This window comes from Platichthys flesus, chromosome 10 (genome assembly GCF_949316205.1).
Source record: "Platichthys flesus chromosome 10, fPlaFle2.1, whole genome shotgun sequence".
NCBI lineage: Eukaryota > Metazoa > Chordata > Actinopteri > Pleuronectiformes > Pleuronectidae > Platichthys > Platichthys flesus.
The window spans coordinates 2,691,614-2,708,395 of NC_084954.1; the positions used below are offsets into that span (position 1 = coordinate 2,691,614).

General features: G+C 43.1%; 1 protein-coding gene across 1 annotated transcript in view; it reads left to right on the forward strand.

Moving 5' to 3' along the window:
• slc4a11 (solute carrier family 4 member 11) overlaps positions 1-16,551 on the forward strand; it is a 63,525-nt gene extending 46,974 nt beyond the window's left edge. Inside the window, exons 8-19 of the mRNA XM_062397452.1 lie at positions 1,043-1,127; positions 2,021-2,146; positions 2,373-2,486; positions 3,909-4,041; positions 4,418-4,491; positions 6,487-6,733; positions 7,134-7,240; positions 8,671-8,836; positions 10,418-10,591; positions 11,580-11,775; positions 12,777-12,946; positions 13,759-16,551. Coding sequence (XP_062253436.1) covers positions 1,043-1,127; positions 2,021-2,146; positions 2,373-2,486; positions 3,909-4,041; positions 4,418-4,491; positions 6,487-6,733; positions 7,134-7,240; positions 8,671-8,836; positions 10,418-10,591; positions 11,580-11,775; positions 12,777-12,946; positions 13,759-13,825 — 1,659 coding nt within the window. The 3' untranslated portion in view covers positions 13,826-16,551. The remainder of the gene's footprint in view (positions 1-1,042; positions 1,128-2,020; positions 2,147-2,372; positions 2,487-3,908; positions 4,042-4,417; positions 4,492-6,486; positions 6,734-7,133; positions 7,241-8,670; positions 8,837-10,417; positions 10,592-11,579; positions 11,776-12,776; positions 12,947-13,758) is intronic.
• Positions 16,552-16,782: the final 231 nt, after the last annotated feature.

The following is a 16,782-nucleotide window of genomic DNA, read 5'->3' on the forward strand; positions in this document are numbered from 1 at the left end:
TTCCCCTCGTCGTCGCCCGATCCACTTAATTGTATAATGCTGTGTTCAACAAGACATGGGTAAGTGGATAATTTACTTAATAAGCTCAGTCAGGGCTGCACATTTGTTCCCAATCTTCTGTAACCTGAAAGCTCATCTTTTTAAGAAGCCCCTCATGTCCCCTCTTGAGTCACGAGGCCCTTTCCCACTCGTCCTCCTCCAGACTTCTCTAAAAATGACTCCAAATCGTCCGTCCCTCCCTGATGCTGTTATCGCTCCGTCAGGGACGTTTAATAAATGCACATTTAAATCCGGCCGTGCTGCTCTGCTTACTTTCTTTTTGCGTATTATGCAATTACAGATTTCTTGGATTTGATTGTTCATGTCATCTTTGGGACAGGGAGCACCCTGTGGCACCACCAGTGTCTTAGCGCTATCATCTAAGGGGCAATTTTTTATCTAAATGTGTCATTGTCCACGATGCAGAGTGCAGAAGAAAGGAACACTTGGTCGGTTGAGCCTCTGGATATAAATGCTGTTTTGTGGAGCTCACTATAGCTAAATTAGCAAGATGGCTAAAAGCAAAATATTACAAAATGTTATGTAAACTAGAATATCGCCTACATCCGCCAAGCCCAGCAGTCCTCTTACGAAACCTCATTAGTATTCAGTCAATCCAGGGGTTTCATTGTGGATCTGCATCAACTGCACACAGATCCATGAATTACTGTCTGAGAAATCAATGAAAATATTGAAAAACGCTCTTTCTCAGAGGACAAAATCAAATTTAATCAGGATCAAACTCCTTCTCTCTCAGTCGTTACCAGCGTAACTGCAACTACAGCAGAAGAAAAAACTGCAGTTGTGCCACTTCTGGCTGCAGGTGGCACATGTGGCTGTTTCTTCCTTTGCCTGTAGATGGCGCTCACTGGCATGTCCCCCCTCGTCCCTGCTCTTGCCTCGAGGTGACGGATGTTGGGCTGATCCTGTTTTCAGTCACTTGGTATCAAGGGGAAACTCTGTGTCCTTGTTGAAACTCTGACTGTCTTCCTTCTGTCCACAGTGTCAGGATTTCTTCAAACCCGGCCGGGGGATTTACGAGGACCTGTGCCGCAGACTTCCTTTCTACCCCTCTGACTTCACAGATGGTAGGTGGGACTTGGACTTGTAGTGAATCGTCTTCTTTATTAGAGTAAAACAGGGCGCGCTGGCAGATCCTCTGTATATCTGTCACCCCTTTGCCTCAGATGCATCTGTGCCTCATCTGTGTCATGTCCAGGATTTTCCCCCTGCTAAAAACAACCGTCTCAGATGTGTAACTGCTGCCATATGTTCACATGTGTCCAATATTATTGTCTCACGTCCCAAGACCTTGGACAAGGATATTGGCCTGATCATTCCCATCCCAAAATCAGCTGCTAGTGCATTTGTTTGTCTCCTCATATCATATTGAATCAAATTAGCAAATGTATGAAAGGGTTTCTGTCCTCAGGTTTTTTGATTAGAAAAAGAAAGAGGTATATAAATCTGGGCGAAGAAGAAGAAGAAGGAGAAGAAGAAGAAGAAGAAGAAGGGGTTTTCTCTCTGGATCTCCTCCTCAGCCCAGCTCTCATTTCATGAAATCCAAACACATTCATTGGGCTGTAACAAAATCAAGATATTTCTGTCTTGTGAGTGTCATCAGATAATGATCATCTGATGAAGGTCACAGGACCAGGATCCCTGTGATCGCATTAGAGCCCAATTAAAGGGTTTTATTTCAAAAAGGAGTTATCCATCATTTGGATGGACGATTACTGCTCTTACAAAATGATGGATGGCACAAAACCGAAACAATTTTTTTATTTTTTTTTTAAAGGGCCGGCGGGCAGTGAAAGCCTTTTGTTAAATAGTTTTGCAGTAACTGACTGGAGGTTGATCGGCACTGAATGATGAAGTGCGCTAATGTTTCTGTCAGATTTGAAATTAGAGTGTCGAGCCCCCCCCTCTGCTCCATGATGACATGGATATGACTCATGTGGTTGTGTTTATCTCCCCTCAGGTATACTTGGCAGTAACAAAACCCTGCTGAAGTACATGACCACGGCCATCTTCCTCTACATCGCCATCCTCCTGCCCGCCATCGCGTTCGGCTCGCTGAACGACGAGAGCACACGTGGCGAGATCGGTACAAGCGCCTCCTCGCATGTGGACGCATGAGCAGAGACTCTACACTTCCTGTTTCACAGATTTGATGAAAGAGTCAATTTGTTAATTAACAGCAAAAGGCACAAGTTCCTTTAGTTTTTTTAACTTTGACCTCGACCTGATATGATATGATATTATAATAATGTGCCGGTTTTGATGCAGATTAATCCTCCTGTGTTTTCTCTGTGTGTCTCGTCTCTGCACAGATGTTCGGAAGACCATCATCGGCCAGAGCATCGGGGGGGTCATCTACTCTCTGTTCGCCGGCTCTCCCCTCGTCATCCCTCTGACCACGGCTCCCCTCGCCATCTTCATCAGCGGTAGGCTTCCCCTGTCATTCAGCTCCGCCAAAATAAAGTTTGGTTTTAAAGAGTAAGGCTGTGCCCCTAAAGTGTCCCTGCTGCAGTAAAGTAAAAAGTATGAGTCTCTAAACATTTTAAGGAATAAGGAATCGACTCTCCTTCTCGATGACATTATTTCTTTTTGAGTGAAGTGCCTTGAGAAAATGTATATTTTGATTGTGTGCTAGAGTAATCAAATTGAATGGAATTATTTAATGTTTGGTTTCGGGTGCGTTCATATCAGGAAACTCGCTCGTTGGGTGCAAGAACATGCAAACCTAATATTCAGCTGCACATAAACTGGTTCACGGTTTTCACCCAATAGCGTCATTTTGTTTGTTGGAATCTGAACGATGTTGAAAGCTGGAAGCTGCTGAATCGAGCAGCGAACGGGAAAAGCAGCGACTCTGCTGCCAAGATGTACTTTTTATACCGAAGTTAGTTTGTTGGGTTTTGTGATGTGATGCAGTTTGAAGTAATTGGGTTAGAAGTGTGTAAAGTTCATCCTCATGGGGACGATTAGAGTCGATTTCCAGGAGCCGGTCTGAGCTGAACAATGACTGGTTTGTAAAGATGTAATTTATCTTTTGCACAAACATGCTCAGGATTACAACTAAATGTTTATAACTTAATAAATACATCGAAATCCTTTTGTCTGTTACGTTTGAATGAAATGGGATTTCCCCTTTTGTGTGTGTGGGTGTGTGTGTGTGTGTGTAGTGTAGTTTTAATCGTTATGCCTCTGCGTCTTTCTGTCTCATTTCTGTGAACCTGGTTTCTCAACGTCTTGAGGCAACACACTCACATTGACTAAATGATGAACGCTGGTGGTCGAAGGTCAAAGGTCAAGGTCACTGTGGCCTTGCAGAACACAGTTTCTTCATCGTGAATTAATTATCTCAGGAACATCTTCATGGAATTTCTTTTAATTTTGCACAAAAGTTCAGTTGGACTCAAAGATTAACTAATATAAATTTGGGGGTCAAAGTAAAATAAATATCTGGCACACGCACAAAGAATTTGATTCAATCTGACACCAACAGTTGCCTGGACTCAAGGATGGAGGTGGAATTACTTCTGTGACCTTAAAAAACATGTTTTCTTCAAGTTTTAAGATCAAGGTCACATCGAGCAAACGTATGAAGAATGAAACTATTCTGGTTATTAGAGGCAAACAACTGCAGGGCAGGAACTGAATTCAATGAATTAGAATACATACAAAATAAGACTTGTTTACTGCTGCCTCATTAGCAAAAGGAGCTAAAGAATCTGTCAATCAACAACAGTTACACAAAGTCCTGAGGATGTGGGAGCACGTTGGTCATGATTAGACATTTCATGATTTTGTGTTTGTATTTCCGTCTCCCCGTATGTGTGTGTTTGTGTTCTCGTGCCTCACAGTGATCCGAGGAATCTGTGACGACTACAACCTGGACTTCCCGGCGTTCTACGCCTGCATCGGTCTGTGGAATTGCCTCTTCCTCATCCTGGGAGGGATATTTAACGTCAGCCTGGTCATGAAGCTCTTCAAAAGGTGTCTCTCACGCTGGACTCACTTTAATTGTTTTCATTTCAGTGGCGTCCAATTTATCCAATCAATTCGTACACTTTCTTTCATCTGTCGGCGCGCCTCCTCCTCTGTCAAACAGAATTTTTTTTTAAATTGGGCAGTCACGACAGCGTCTGCTGCAAAATCACTGGCACTCAGCAGGAAAGTCTGTTTTGTGTAAGAAACCACTTTTAAAGAAAGACGTCTGTTTCCTGTGACAGCCACAGACATGGAGATATTCTACCAGTCTACACGGCTTAGCTAGCAGAACGTAGAATTAGCATGTTTTGAATCTTTTAGTTTATTCTTTCTTACCGTCTGTCTGACTGAGTAATTGACTGTGGCTTCTGTTGTTCTCCAGGTCGACGGAGGAAGTCATCGCTCTGTTCATTTCCATTGCGTTTGTGGTGGATGCAGTGAAAGGCACCGTGAAGAGTAAGTTCCTGATGATCCTCTTCCGCTTTCGTTCTTCTCTGTTCCTACAGCTCAGGCCCGCGGCTTGTTCACGTCCCTGTTGTCACTGGGTCATGTGATTTTACATTAAATACTTTCCATCTTCTGATGCTCTATGTTATCTCAACTTCCTGTGATCGGTCCGAAAGTCCAAACTATCCCCAAACACGTCCCGAACTATCGTTGGCTTTTGAGATTCTAGTTTCATGGCACATCTCAGTAATTACTCTGTTGCTGACACAAGAATCTTGAATAGACTAATAAAACTCGCCGTCCTCCTCTCGCCATTTGGTCGGTGGAACGACGGCAAACATGCATCACTTCCTCTGTCATTCTGTCGTGTCAGCAGAGCCTGAGTTAATCAATCCAGATTTCGAACCCCAGCCTGCAGCCACATTACACCGGGGCCCTGCGCTCACCACACCTCATCTTAGTACATCATAAATATTTTACACAATTTAATTTCCACAAAATGAGATGACGATAGCAGGATGTAATTTGTTTTGAATGCACCTGCTCTGGAGATTGCCGGTGCAGTAGTTCAATTTTCCAGGAACTATTTGTAAAATATGCTCCGAGCTCATATCCCATTACCATAACATTAACCTGTGACATTTTGTCGACACTTTGGCTCCAAATATTTTCTGGTAACAGGAATGAAAACATTATGCCCGTGTGTTCAGTCTCTTTTTATGACTTTCTCTTCTCTACAACGTTCTCCTGGTTTGATCCATTTTTAAAAAGCCTGCAGTGGGAGCTGCCTCCGCGATGTGTCACGCTCGGTATTGAAAGTGATGATAGAAGTGATGATCTACTTGTGTTGGACTCTCATAGGAGAAAGGTTGTGCCCTTCGTCTTATTTAAAATAGTTGGAGCAGTCCCAGGAGGAGGAACTGATTGTGATTGGTGGTGGGGGGGTCTTTCTGATCCGGTCTGATCTGGGTGTCGGGACTGGTTTCAGAGTCCAGTGTCTAATGATTCTCCCTGTTTGACCTCTGATCCTGTTGCAGACTCTTCTCTTCTGGATTCTTGTTAACCATGTTCGATATTTATCACTGTAATTAGAAACACTAGATAAAGCAAAACAAGGCAATTTGCCTGCAGTGATTATTTTTGAGTTGACCAGGTTTTTTCTTGCAGAACCACAGCTCTGCAGGTTCATCAGATTTTTATGACGTGAAGACTTTTCACCTAAATCTCGTATTTTTCCTGTTTTTCTGTTTCGAATGCATAAACGACACAAACTGTTTGAGGCTGAGTGCTTTTTGCTCTACAGTGAAGGTTTCTTGCAGGATTTACCAGGCAACAAGGCCATAATGGTCGTGGAAACCATCGTTCAGTGCGTCGTCCTCTGTATTTACTCAGTTGTTTAATTCCGGCTTCTCTCTGACTGAGAGTCTGCTGCCACATTAGTGGCTCCGCGAGGCTGTACTTAGGCGCAGCGGTGCTTTAAGTTAAAAGCACGTCTGGCTGGTGTAATGTTTACCACATCCACGGTCTTTAGTTTAGCATTTTTATCAGGCCATCATTTGCTACTGAGCACAACACACGTCATGCTGAGGCTCGGTGCATCTGGAATATGGGAATAGGGATTCGTCATTAAAAAAACACATTGAATCTCAGACAATAATTAATCGTGAAGATAGTTAGTTTCTGTCTTTGGTTATTATAATTTTTTATTCACATTCTGAAGATGTACAAGAGACAAGTCAAAGCTCACAGCCCAGCCTGCCTGAAGCTTTGTGATTCAAGAGGTTTGGTTGAAGAACGTCTGAATGTGTGTGTGATGAGCCTGAGATGGTGGTGGATGTTTGTTCTTTATTATTTTACTTTTATTTATATGTATTCAGAATCTGCCCTCATACAACCCTTTATAGATCTGATAATGAAAGATTAATTTCAAGATTGGAGTTATTTGTCGGTTAACGTTCTTCTAAGTCATTTCCCTGCTTGACTGAAAACTCTCCTGTGATTCAGTCTTTCACAGATATTACCACGCGCCCACGCTGTCCAACAGAAGCGTGGAGGCCAACAGAAGCATCGAGATCTTCCCGCTGGCCGGAGCCCTGTTGGGAGGAAACCGGAGCGAGGTGGCGGCGGGGCTGTCGCGCAACACCCTCCCCGAAACCATCATCCACTGCAGTCGGGAGAGACCTCTCCTCTGCCTCCTGCTGATGCTCGGGACGTTATGGATGGGTTACACCCTCTACCAGTTCAAACGGAGGTATGTGCTCCTCCAGATAAATCACTGGAGAAGTCTGCTTCGTGTCGCCGGCCAGGGTGAATGCAGCTGAGTCAGGGCTTGACTCTAAACGATGTCAGTGGTGGCGGAGCTTGTAGGAACTTTCCAGACAGGCTTTTACAAAACCTCCTCTTCTCTCAAAGGGTTTTGTTTCAGCCTGTGATTCGATAAGCATTAATATTCTACTTCTGATTACTCCCGGTAATCAAATCAAGCTCAAAGCCGGATTCAATTGTGTAAGCAAGAGGCAGACCTGGGTACTTAAACAGTGTCAGGATTGCAGCCATTGTCCTTGTCTTGTCCATAGTAATTGTATTCCTTTATTATTTCTCTCTCTCTCTCTCTCTCTGTCTCTCTCTCTCTCTCTCTCTCTCCCTCTCAGTCCGTTCCTGCATGCCAAGATGAGGGAGGTGCTGTCGGACTGCGCCCTGCCGATCTCCGTGCTCATGTTCTCCTTCATCGGCTCCTACGTGTTCAGTGACGTTGAGCGTGAGTATCATTTGTGGCTTCACTGAACAGTTTGCACCTCACTTTTTTTCCTCCTGAGCAGAACCCACACAGGAGCGGGCCGCCAGCGACACCACTCGTTTAACTTATTTACTCTTTGTTCACCTGAGAGTTTAAAATTCACACATTAAAGTCGGGTTCTTCTTCATTCTATCAGTACAACAGTGAGGCTGTTATTAAACCTGTATGTGCATTAAACACTTTATTTGGAAGTTTAAGATACAATAATTTAGATTAATACATTTGAAAAACTGTGTATATAAATGTAAATATTTAGAAAGTATACAGTTTATTGTCTAACACACCAATTACAGTGATTGAGTTATAAAATAATCAGCTGTTATAGGTGCACAGACAACGATATATAATCTGTTATATTATGGATCTCTGAAAAACATCTTTACTTTCAGCTCACTGTTACAGACGCACGCAACAGAATTAAAAGTTAATGTCTGGAGGATTTTTACTGAAATGCACACGTGGGAGTTTTGTGATTTTCAGACGGTTGTTGAAAAACAAGAGCACATTCAAAATGTCCGACCTGGAGAGTCTCCTGCTGTGTTTGTTTTTCACATCCACACCAGTTTGTCTGTTTTAAGGTTTTATATCATAGCATCAATGTTAAAAAAACATTTGTTAAAGTACAAATGTGTAAGTGCCTGGATCCAGACTACTGGTCCGTTCACCTCCTGCTCAGGTTTCACTGCCACGAGGTCTCCGTTATTTCTCCATGTGTTGTTTCTTAATCAAGAAACAGGCTAGAACACATTGGAGATTCCCAGTTCTCTATTGTTTAGCATCGTCTCCCGTCTCCATTCAATGTTGCCAAGGCAGTAGCTGTTCTCCAGGGGTCGACGCACAAACACAGAGACGAGCACCAGACCCTCAAGTGAATTCAGAATTTAAGTGCCTGGGCCAATTTTTCTGTTCTTTTACCTCCTGAGACAAAAAGTCATAAAATAATAGACCCATTTCTGTATTGTCCTAAATTTAACCAACGGCACTTAATTCAGCCGAACTGGAGGAGACGCAGATTAAGATATCAGGCATTTAAAAAAAAAAGAGAGAGAGAGAGAGAGACAGAGAGAGAATCCAGCTGCTGTGAGAACATGAGTCATCACCGCATTTTCATACGCAGTTAAAATCTGATGAGCTTTAGAAGTGGTTGTGAATTTTAAACGGTTCATTGAAGTGGATTTTATTTTCCCCCAAATCCCTCCACAGGACGTCTGAACGAAAAATGACATGAGCAGATAACAGAGTTATAATCAATTAACTCATTAGTTTAGAAAACAATTATCTAAAAGAAGAGTGAGGCAACACTGACCTCCAGTCCTCCACCTGTAATTCCATGTGCAGTCACTAGGGGGGAGTGAATGAGTGACTTCATTAATTTCTTCCCGTTTGAACAGTTCCCGTGTTTAAAGTTTACGACCGGCCCGTTTTCAAGGTGGCTCCGTTTGAGCGTCTGTCGCCCATGAACGTTGTGAGCGCCATGGGCCTCGGCTTCCTGCTCGCCCTCCTCATCTTCATCGACCAGAACATCGTCGTCTCGCTGACCAACGCACCGGAGAACAGGTAGCGGACAAGTTCCAGTATCCACTTCATCTTGTTTCTATATCTGTGTGTACAGATTTATCAAACTGCCCATATGTCTGTACCTTAGGGTCCTTGTGCGTTTTCGTAGAATCTGTTTTGGTTTTGTCTGTGACCGTTTGGAAAAGCCATCAGGGATCTTCACCCCCTGACCCCGCTCTCCGATCCGCTGTGTGTGAGCGGGAGCAGACGAGCCGAGCCAGAAACTTGACATCTGAGACCAATCGTCTCAGCGAGGGAGCTCAGAAGACGCCTTGGAGCCACAGCAGTGTGGAGCTTCTCCCCCGCTCTTCTTAATTTCCACCAGACAAGCCAATTTAGACTTTATCCGAGTCCCACAGACGGACGCAACTCCAACCAGTCTGCAGTGAAAATCTATGACGCTGGAATTTCAACCCTTATCTTGTACATTTGTTGGGGAGAAATTAATTGGATGTAAATGTTCTGCTCCGGACCAAGGAGGAATTCACCTTAAGGCTAAACAAACGGCTGCAGCAGCAGAAGAAGAAACTGGTTCCTCTGAGCATCGATCCGCTCAACACTCTTTTCATATCGTTTTATAAAAATGACTCAAACGCCAATAAGAAGGTCGGTGAACACGTTTCTCACTGTTTGACCTTCACTGCCTTGGTCAAGTGGAACAAACAGTCGGACAGAAGCTGAACAAACTTTCCTTTTCTTTCTTAATGAGATATTCATCGAACCATTTGGAAGTTTGTCTACTTGCACAGGATGTTCTCACATTTTTCACATTTCATTCCCTTTTGTTTTGTTTCATTTATTTAAATCATCGTCCGTCATCTTGAATAAATTGGAGAACAAATTTAATAAAACTACGAATAGATAAACACATGAAAATAAAGTGTGTTTTTACCATTAAAACCTGCTTTTCACTTCATAGTGAAGCTACCTAATGAATTCAAGTTGTTATCCAGAGGGATTTAAAGCATGCAGTGTCAATGTCATGCTCAAGGGCACATCAGCAGGATTCATGGATAGTGTTTACAGAACAGTTACTCCAGACGCTTGCCCACAGCTACACAACCTATTCACACACACCAGACACACACACACACACTGCTCTCTTGGTGCTGGAGAAGCAGGGACGATGCTCAGACGTGATCCTGAACGAACACGAGAATCATAAAGGTCACAGTCTTCCTCGTTTATATGTAAAGTTATGATGATGTCATCATGAGAGACATCATGATTCTCTGCGTATGAAAACACGAATTCTCTCGTATGTTGATTGAGAGAATTTGTGAATCCCAATGAGTTTATTCAGGTTGTGTTGAAGGGCGCTGATAACCTCAGGAGAACGATGCCCTTTGTGTGTGTCTGTGTGTGTGTGTGTGTGTGTGTGTGTGTGTGTGTGTGTGCGCATGTGTGTGTGCGTGCACGTTGACCACTGTCACCTCTGCTCACTTTCAGACTTTACCGTATGTAAATGTCCTCCCTGTGCCTCTGTTGTCTGTAAATGAACTTGTGTGTGTGTGTTGTTCTCTTTGTGCAGTGTTCTGTCGCCCGTGTGCCGCAGTGTGTAACCGTTGTGTTGCTCCCCAGGTTGCTGAAGGGCACGGCGTATCACTGGGACCTGATGCTCTCCGGGCTCATTAACGTACTGATGTCGGTGCTGGGGTTGCCCTGGATGCACGCCGCCTTCCCCCACTCCACCCTCCATGTGCGCCAGCTGGCGTTCGTGGAGCAGCGCGTGGAGGGGGGGCACCTCTACGAGACGTGAGTTACCCGCCCTCTCGCCGCCGGCGCTAATCAGACGCCCAATTAAAGGTCTACTTCAGAACGTGCGGTGCCTGTAATTTTGTGTCGCAGGCTACTGTATCCTCTGATTGCATGATTACTGTGTAACTATCCTTTTTCTCAGCGGGGGGGGGGGGGGTGAAGGAGTTTTTAAAGAGATTAGAAGATGAACTTCTCTCCGTCCACACGGAAATGAGCCAGATTACAGTTTGCATTCATTCAGGATTCCATAAGTTGTCAAGTGGGATGAAAACAACCTCCTGTAAGGGGAGGAGATCTCATTAGAGATTCAGAGATCGTATTCTAAGTATGTTCAAGATATGAATAATGAATGTTCCAGATTTACATTTCTGATTGTGTCATAAAGTTTGCAAGTGGTTTTATTGGAAGCAGCGATTTCCAGTGTTTTAATGTATTTCACAATTTGTTAAATAAGCAGCAGACAAACCAGATTAATATAGAAGAGTTTTCAATTTAAAGAGATGAGCTTCGGGAAATGAAAACGTACTTTGAACATTTTACCACTAATCTGCTTGCGATTCATCTTGTGACGTCTTTGTGGGTCTTGACCACATGTTGACACACACACATTAAAACACAGACAACAGAGAAAGGCCTGTTCCTCGTCTATTTAATAGTTCAGACAATAACATGAATTTCATCCCATCCACAGTTTGTTTACAAAGGAGGATTGAAGCTCTTCATGACTTTTCATTCTTTCTTTAACTTTATCTTTTGTATCTATTTATTTATTTGAGATTCAAGCCTCTGACCTCTTGTTACTTTATTGAACTTGTGTTTGTTTTGAGACAGTTCACGTCTCTGGATATATTTGTCAGTTGGAAAATGTGTGAGAACCCTGATAAGAAAATCATTTGTCTGCTGCATTGTATAAATACAATTGTGTGCTTTCCAGTAACCCATCATTGTGTCTGTGTGTGCGTGTGTGTTTGTTATTGTGCGTCAGTATTGTCCAGGTGAAGGAGACCCGGCTGACGTCTCTGGCTGCCAACATCTTCATCGGCGTGTCGGTGCTGATGCTGCCCATCCCGCTGCAGTGGATCCCCAAACCCGTCCTGTACGGCCTCTTCCTGTACATCGCCCTCACCTCCATCGACGGGAACCAGATGTGTGACCGCATGGCGCTACTCCTCAAGGAGCAGGTGAGTGTGTGTGTGTGTGTGTGTGTGTGTGTCTGTGTGTGTGAGACCATATGTCCGGTGCTCTGCAGATCAAACACTTGACTGGATGCCAGGCGCTCAAGGACCAGACCCGAGTCAAATAATAATTGCAAATATAATTTCTGGTGTTTGTTTTAATCACCTGCGAGCCCCAGGTGGGTGGGGTTTGGTGAATTAAGGCAGCTCAGTTCGTTCATTTACATTTTTATTACAGTTTCTGACACGTCTTTTATTCATGATCTCCTGAACTCGACGTTTTCAAATTAGCAATCAAATCAAATATTGGGAAACTGTTTGATTTTTTTTCATTTCTCTCTGTTTCTCCACTCGTCCGATTTAACCTTCGCTCTGTCTCAGTAAAGCACCAGAGCCTTTCCCTCTGCACTGTATTCTGTAACTTCACACACCAGCGCCTCCAAATGGCAGAGAGAGGTAGCGACATGAAGACGTCAGTCACACTGTTCAACACAAACAATCTCTGCATCTCTGTCTGTGGCTGATTGAAGGTTAAATTAAACATTCATAATATATCTGCTCCCACAAAAAGCTTTTTGATGTTTGATTTCCAGCCCTCAGCGGTGACCAGACAGGTGTTATTGAGTCTTGTTTTTGTATTTTCTCTTCATACGTCATGTTTACGTGTTTAACAGGATTGAGGAGCAGTTTTGATGCAGAGGAAATCAAACGAGAAGATTCTGGTTCAAAGACTCAAATCAAGTTTCTGCTGCAGCCACGTTCAGACTGGAAACATCCCTGAGTGCAGCTTGAAATCCCTGGGCTATAAAAGCACTAATTGTTTTTTACTTTCTGTTAATGATCTAAAACTCAGTCTGCATTTTTAGACATGCGTGTGTGTCTGTGTGTGTGTGTGTGTGAGTGAGCGACCTCTTCATTTCATCAGTCCTCTAATGCTGCAGCAGACCTGAGGACAGCGAGGAGGAGATTGTATTTTTAATCTGTCCTGATCCTCTCACCTCCCGCAGACGTCTTACCCGCCCACCCACTACATCCGCAAAGTGCCCCAGAGGAAGATCCACTTCTTCACCTTCCTGCAGATGATGCAGCTGCTGGTGCTGTGCTCGTTTGGCATGTACCCGATGCCCTACATGAAGATGATCTTCCCCCTGCTCATGATCCTGCTAATCCCAATCAGGTACCAGTTTGTCCCAGTACATGATTTCCTCGAGATGACTCTCAGTGTCCGACCTGAATCTGCCTGATGACGTTTCTATTGTTAACAACAAATCTCTCTGAAGCCTCCTGCGAGTGGAGAATTACATTTTAAGTGTCGGTGACTTCAAACATCTGGCAGTTCGGTGGAGATACCCTCCCATGGTCCCGGCTCAGTGTGAGACCAGTGGCAGCAGATGTGCCTGGTGCATTATATATATATGTGGTGTTTGTAAATTCACAGAATAATTCACCACATTCTCCTCCACTTTCTTTTCTGGCATCAAACCGGTGGAATGTCTGAGATAAATAATGTAGGTTTCTCCTTTGAAGAGCCGATCAACTTTCGTTATAACGGAGACTCGTGCTCGTCAAAGTTTAATCAGCGGGATTTTCATGTTTCTGCGAAGATTTGGTTTCAACTTTTTCTTCACCGAACATCGATCGGTGTGATTTCTGGTGCGGCTCTATATGAGAACACAGAGTCGGTGCCTCGGGACACTTCCCACAACTTTTGGATAAAAGGTCAAATGTCCAAAATGTGGGCGTTTTCATGTCTGAGAACAGTTTCACTTTACTTCTACTCTTCATGAAGATATGATTGACATCAGTTAGACAGCTGTGGTGACATGTAGCTAATAAAGCTGCATCCCCCCCCCCTTTCCACTTAGTCTGATACAAAGCAGCACCGTTGATTTACTCTCTCGTTCTCGACTGAGGACGACACGGCGAGTCTTCTGTGATGTGATGTTGTGATGTTTATCAACTGACACGGATTCTCTCCGCTCTGTTTAGGAACAACGTGCTTCCTCGTATCATTGAGGCCAAGTACTTGGACATAATGGACGCCCAACACATGTAGCGGCCGACGGGAGGAACGCGCTCCGACGCCAACAACTGACATCGGGGAAATTAAAGGATCATAGTAATATTTAAAAAAAGAGATTTAAGGATTTAAAAAAAGAAAAAGCATATTTTTCAATGCAAAACTGTACGGAAGCAAAAAGGAGATAAAAAAAAAAAAAAGACTGTTTAGATTTTTGTATCTGATTAGAACAGGTGAAGCACTGGAAACGTGGGAAGTCATGTGAGGGAGAGAGAGAGAGAGAGAGAGAAACAAGAGCCGTGGACAGACAGAATCTCTCCGAGGGGGAAAGCTCCTGCTGTCAGAACCAGGACTGTCCAGAGTTCACCTGCGTTTGACCCGGACAGACATACCTCCGTGTTCTCCTCCTCCTCACACTCCTTTGCTTTCCAACACTTCACATTCTCCTCACTGCAGTGTGTGTACCCGTGTGTGAACCTGTGGGTAAGTGCTTCGAGTACTTACTAATGCTGTGTAAGTTCTCCAGCCTCTGCCGGTCGTGTAGGACGTAGAAATGTTTGACGGCACGAGGTAAGAAGGAAAGATCTCTCCCTAGACACTTCGCCCTCACACGGTGGTTTTACAAACCTTTTACTCACTTACACTGTGTTGATACGTATTTAGACACTTTTCCATGTGTGAAATAACTGGTAGGAACTCTGCGTTTAGGCCGATGTGAAGTAAATCTTTACCCTTCTTTTGTATTTCTGTCATTGTGCGACGTTCAGACCTTTGTTCGGTGTAGTTTTCCCATCTGTTCCGGACGTGTTTAGTTTTTAAGTCATTCCAACAAATGCCAGTGTTCATTAAGCAGAGGAGAAAGGTGTGTGTATGTGTGTTGTGTGTGTATGTGTGTGTGTGTGTGTGTCATGGGCACCAATCCGTCTCTAACCTCGCTTCCTGCCAGCTCTTTAGAAAACCTCATTTTTAAGTGCTCAGCTGACCAGAATATACATTCCACAGATATATATATATATATAGATATATATATATATAAAATATATATAATAAATGTCACTATATAGAACGACAGCACAAGCCAAAACATATAGTGAAATCTTTATCAAATTATTAAAGTATTAGAATATATTAAGGCAATATACAACAAATATTTTAGGTTAAATTGCAAATAGAATATTTATTTATCATAAAGACAGTTTTATCTTTTAAGTACAAAATGATAATTTGTGTGTGTTGACCCTGAAGCGTGATCTGTCATTGTGTGTCTCCTCCTTTACATTCCACACTTAGTGTGTTTTATGTGTTTCATGTCTTTGCTGCAGTGTTTACATATCAAAGTCCAGCTCCAGTTCTGGTGCATTGCTCATAAAGAGTCGGGTTGAAGGTTAAAAAAAAGAAAAGAAAAACGTTTTGCTGGTTTTGGATCCAACGAACTGCATCCCAGGGTTTTTCCTTTTTCTTTTAGTGACGAGTTTTAGAATAATCCGGGTCTCGTTTTCTGTTTAGATGTTATGATTAGATCGATGCTTGCGAAACATTGTTATGTAATAATCCAGACGTCTGGACCTTGTTATCTACAGAACAAAAATATAAATACAAAAAAAAAAAAAATTACCTTTTCTAAGCGGCGGTTTGCTTACAGCATGTCTTATCTGGGTTGTTTTGATACGATGTGACGCCAACGGACATGTAACCGACACAAGAAGAAGAAAAAAGAGTCAAACCGCAACTTCTCAATAAACTGAATGCAACGCTCAATATTCAGCAATACTGTGTATAAAACAGAGCTTCAGCGGGAAGCAGCAACAGGCCGGCTGTGTTTTTAACCACAGCAACTTTTCAGTCCATCCTCGCCAACTCTGTGCATCGTTCAGATACTGCACAGAGGAGCTAAAAAAGAAAAAGAAAAAGTGTTTGCCTGTCGCATCCACGGATTCTCCTGCGGTTTCGTTGCTTTTCCCAATAATCCAAATGGCAGCTCCCTCACGCAGCTCTGTTCAACTTTGTCTTACAGATGTGAGAAAGATGTCCGATTTAAGCAGATGTCTCGCGCCGAGATAGCGTGAAAAGGAAAAGCTTCGGCTGCATTTGCATAATCCGTGGCCTAAGCCTTTAGACAGCACTGGGTGAGGGAAGAGAGAGAGAGAGATTGTGAGTTATGAAGTAGTATGTACAGTTTGCAATGCAAAGTTTAGTTTTTATCAACTATCCATTATAATCCCAGGCAAAGTGTTGGGTTCTCGCTTCGGGGGCCGAGCGGTGAAACCGTCCTTCGTTACGTGACAGTATTGATGTTGTTCCTTGATATCTTCTCTGTACTGATGAGTTTTGGAATAGCAGCACATTTCTCTCAGAGGTCCTAACGTTGGGTTCAGAGTGAACTCCTCCTCCTCCTCCTCCTCCTCCTCCTCCTCCTCCTCCTCCTCCTCCTCCTCCTCCCGATTGGATCTGTTTAAAAATTGCGTAACGTGGTGTTTATTTTATTCTCTTTCTCCCTGATTTCATATAGCCTACTTTTTCTATTCATGAATGTAAGATGTGTGGATTTTTATATAGCATAACTAATTTAGGTGTCAAACAGAATCTGTAATTTTGTCAAAAAGATCAGCTATATTTGTAAGCTGTAATATGTAAAAAGGAGAAAAAAATGGTTATCAAACAAAATGTGCTGGTTTACTATAGTATATATATATACTGTACACTGAAAAGAGAAACTATCTCAAGCTGTTTGCCAAATAAAAAAGTAGTAGTGATGTAAAGATTCTGGTTTGTTGTTGTTATTGTGGATCCATATGTTCATAAACATGTTTATAAAAGGTGGACCACGTCACAGCTCCTTAAAGTGAGGCCAAAAGCAGCTTGATCGCCCCCCGGTGGCTGGCAGCTGTACAGGTCATTAACCCTGCTGCCTCCACGTCCATATGGATGTGACATGGATTTATACATTATAATTAAGTACACGTTAAATTATTTGAATATATGTTTTGGTTTAT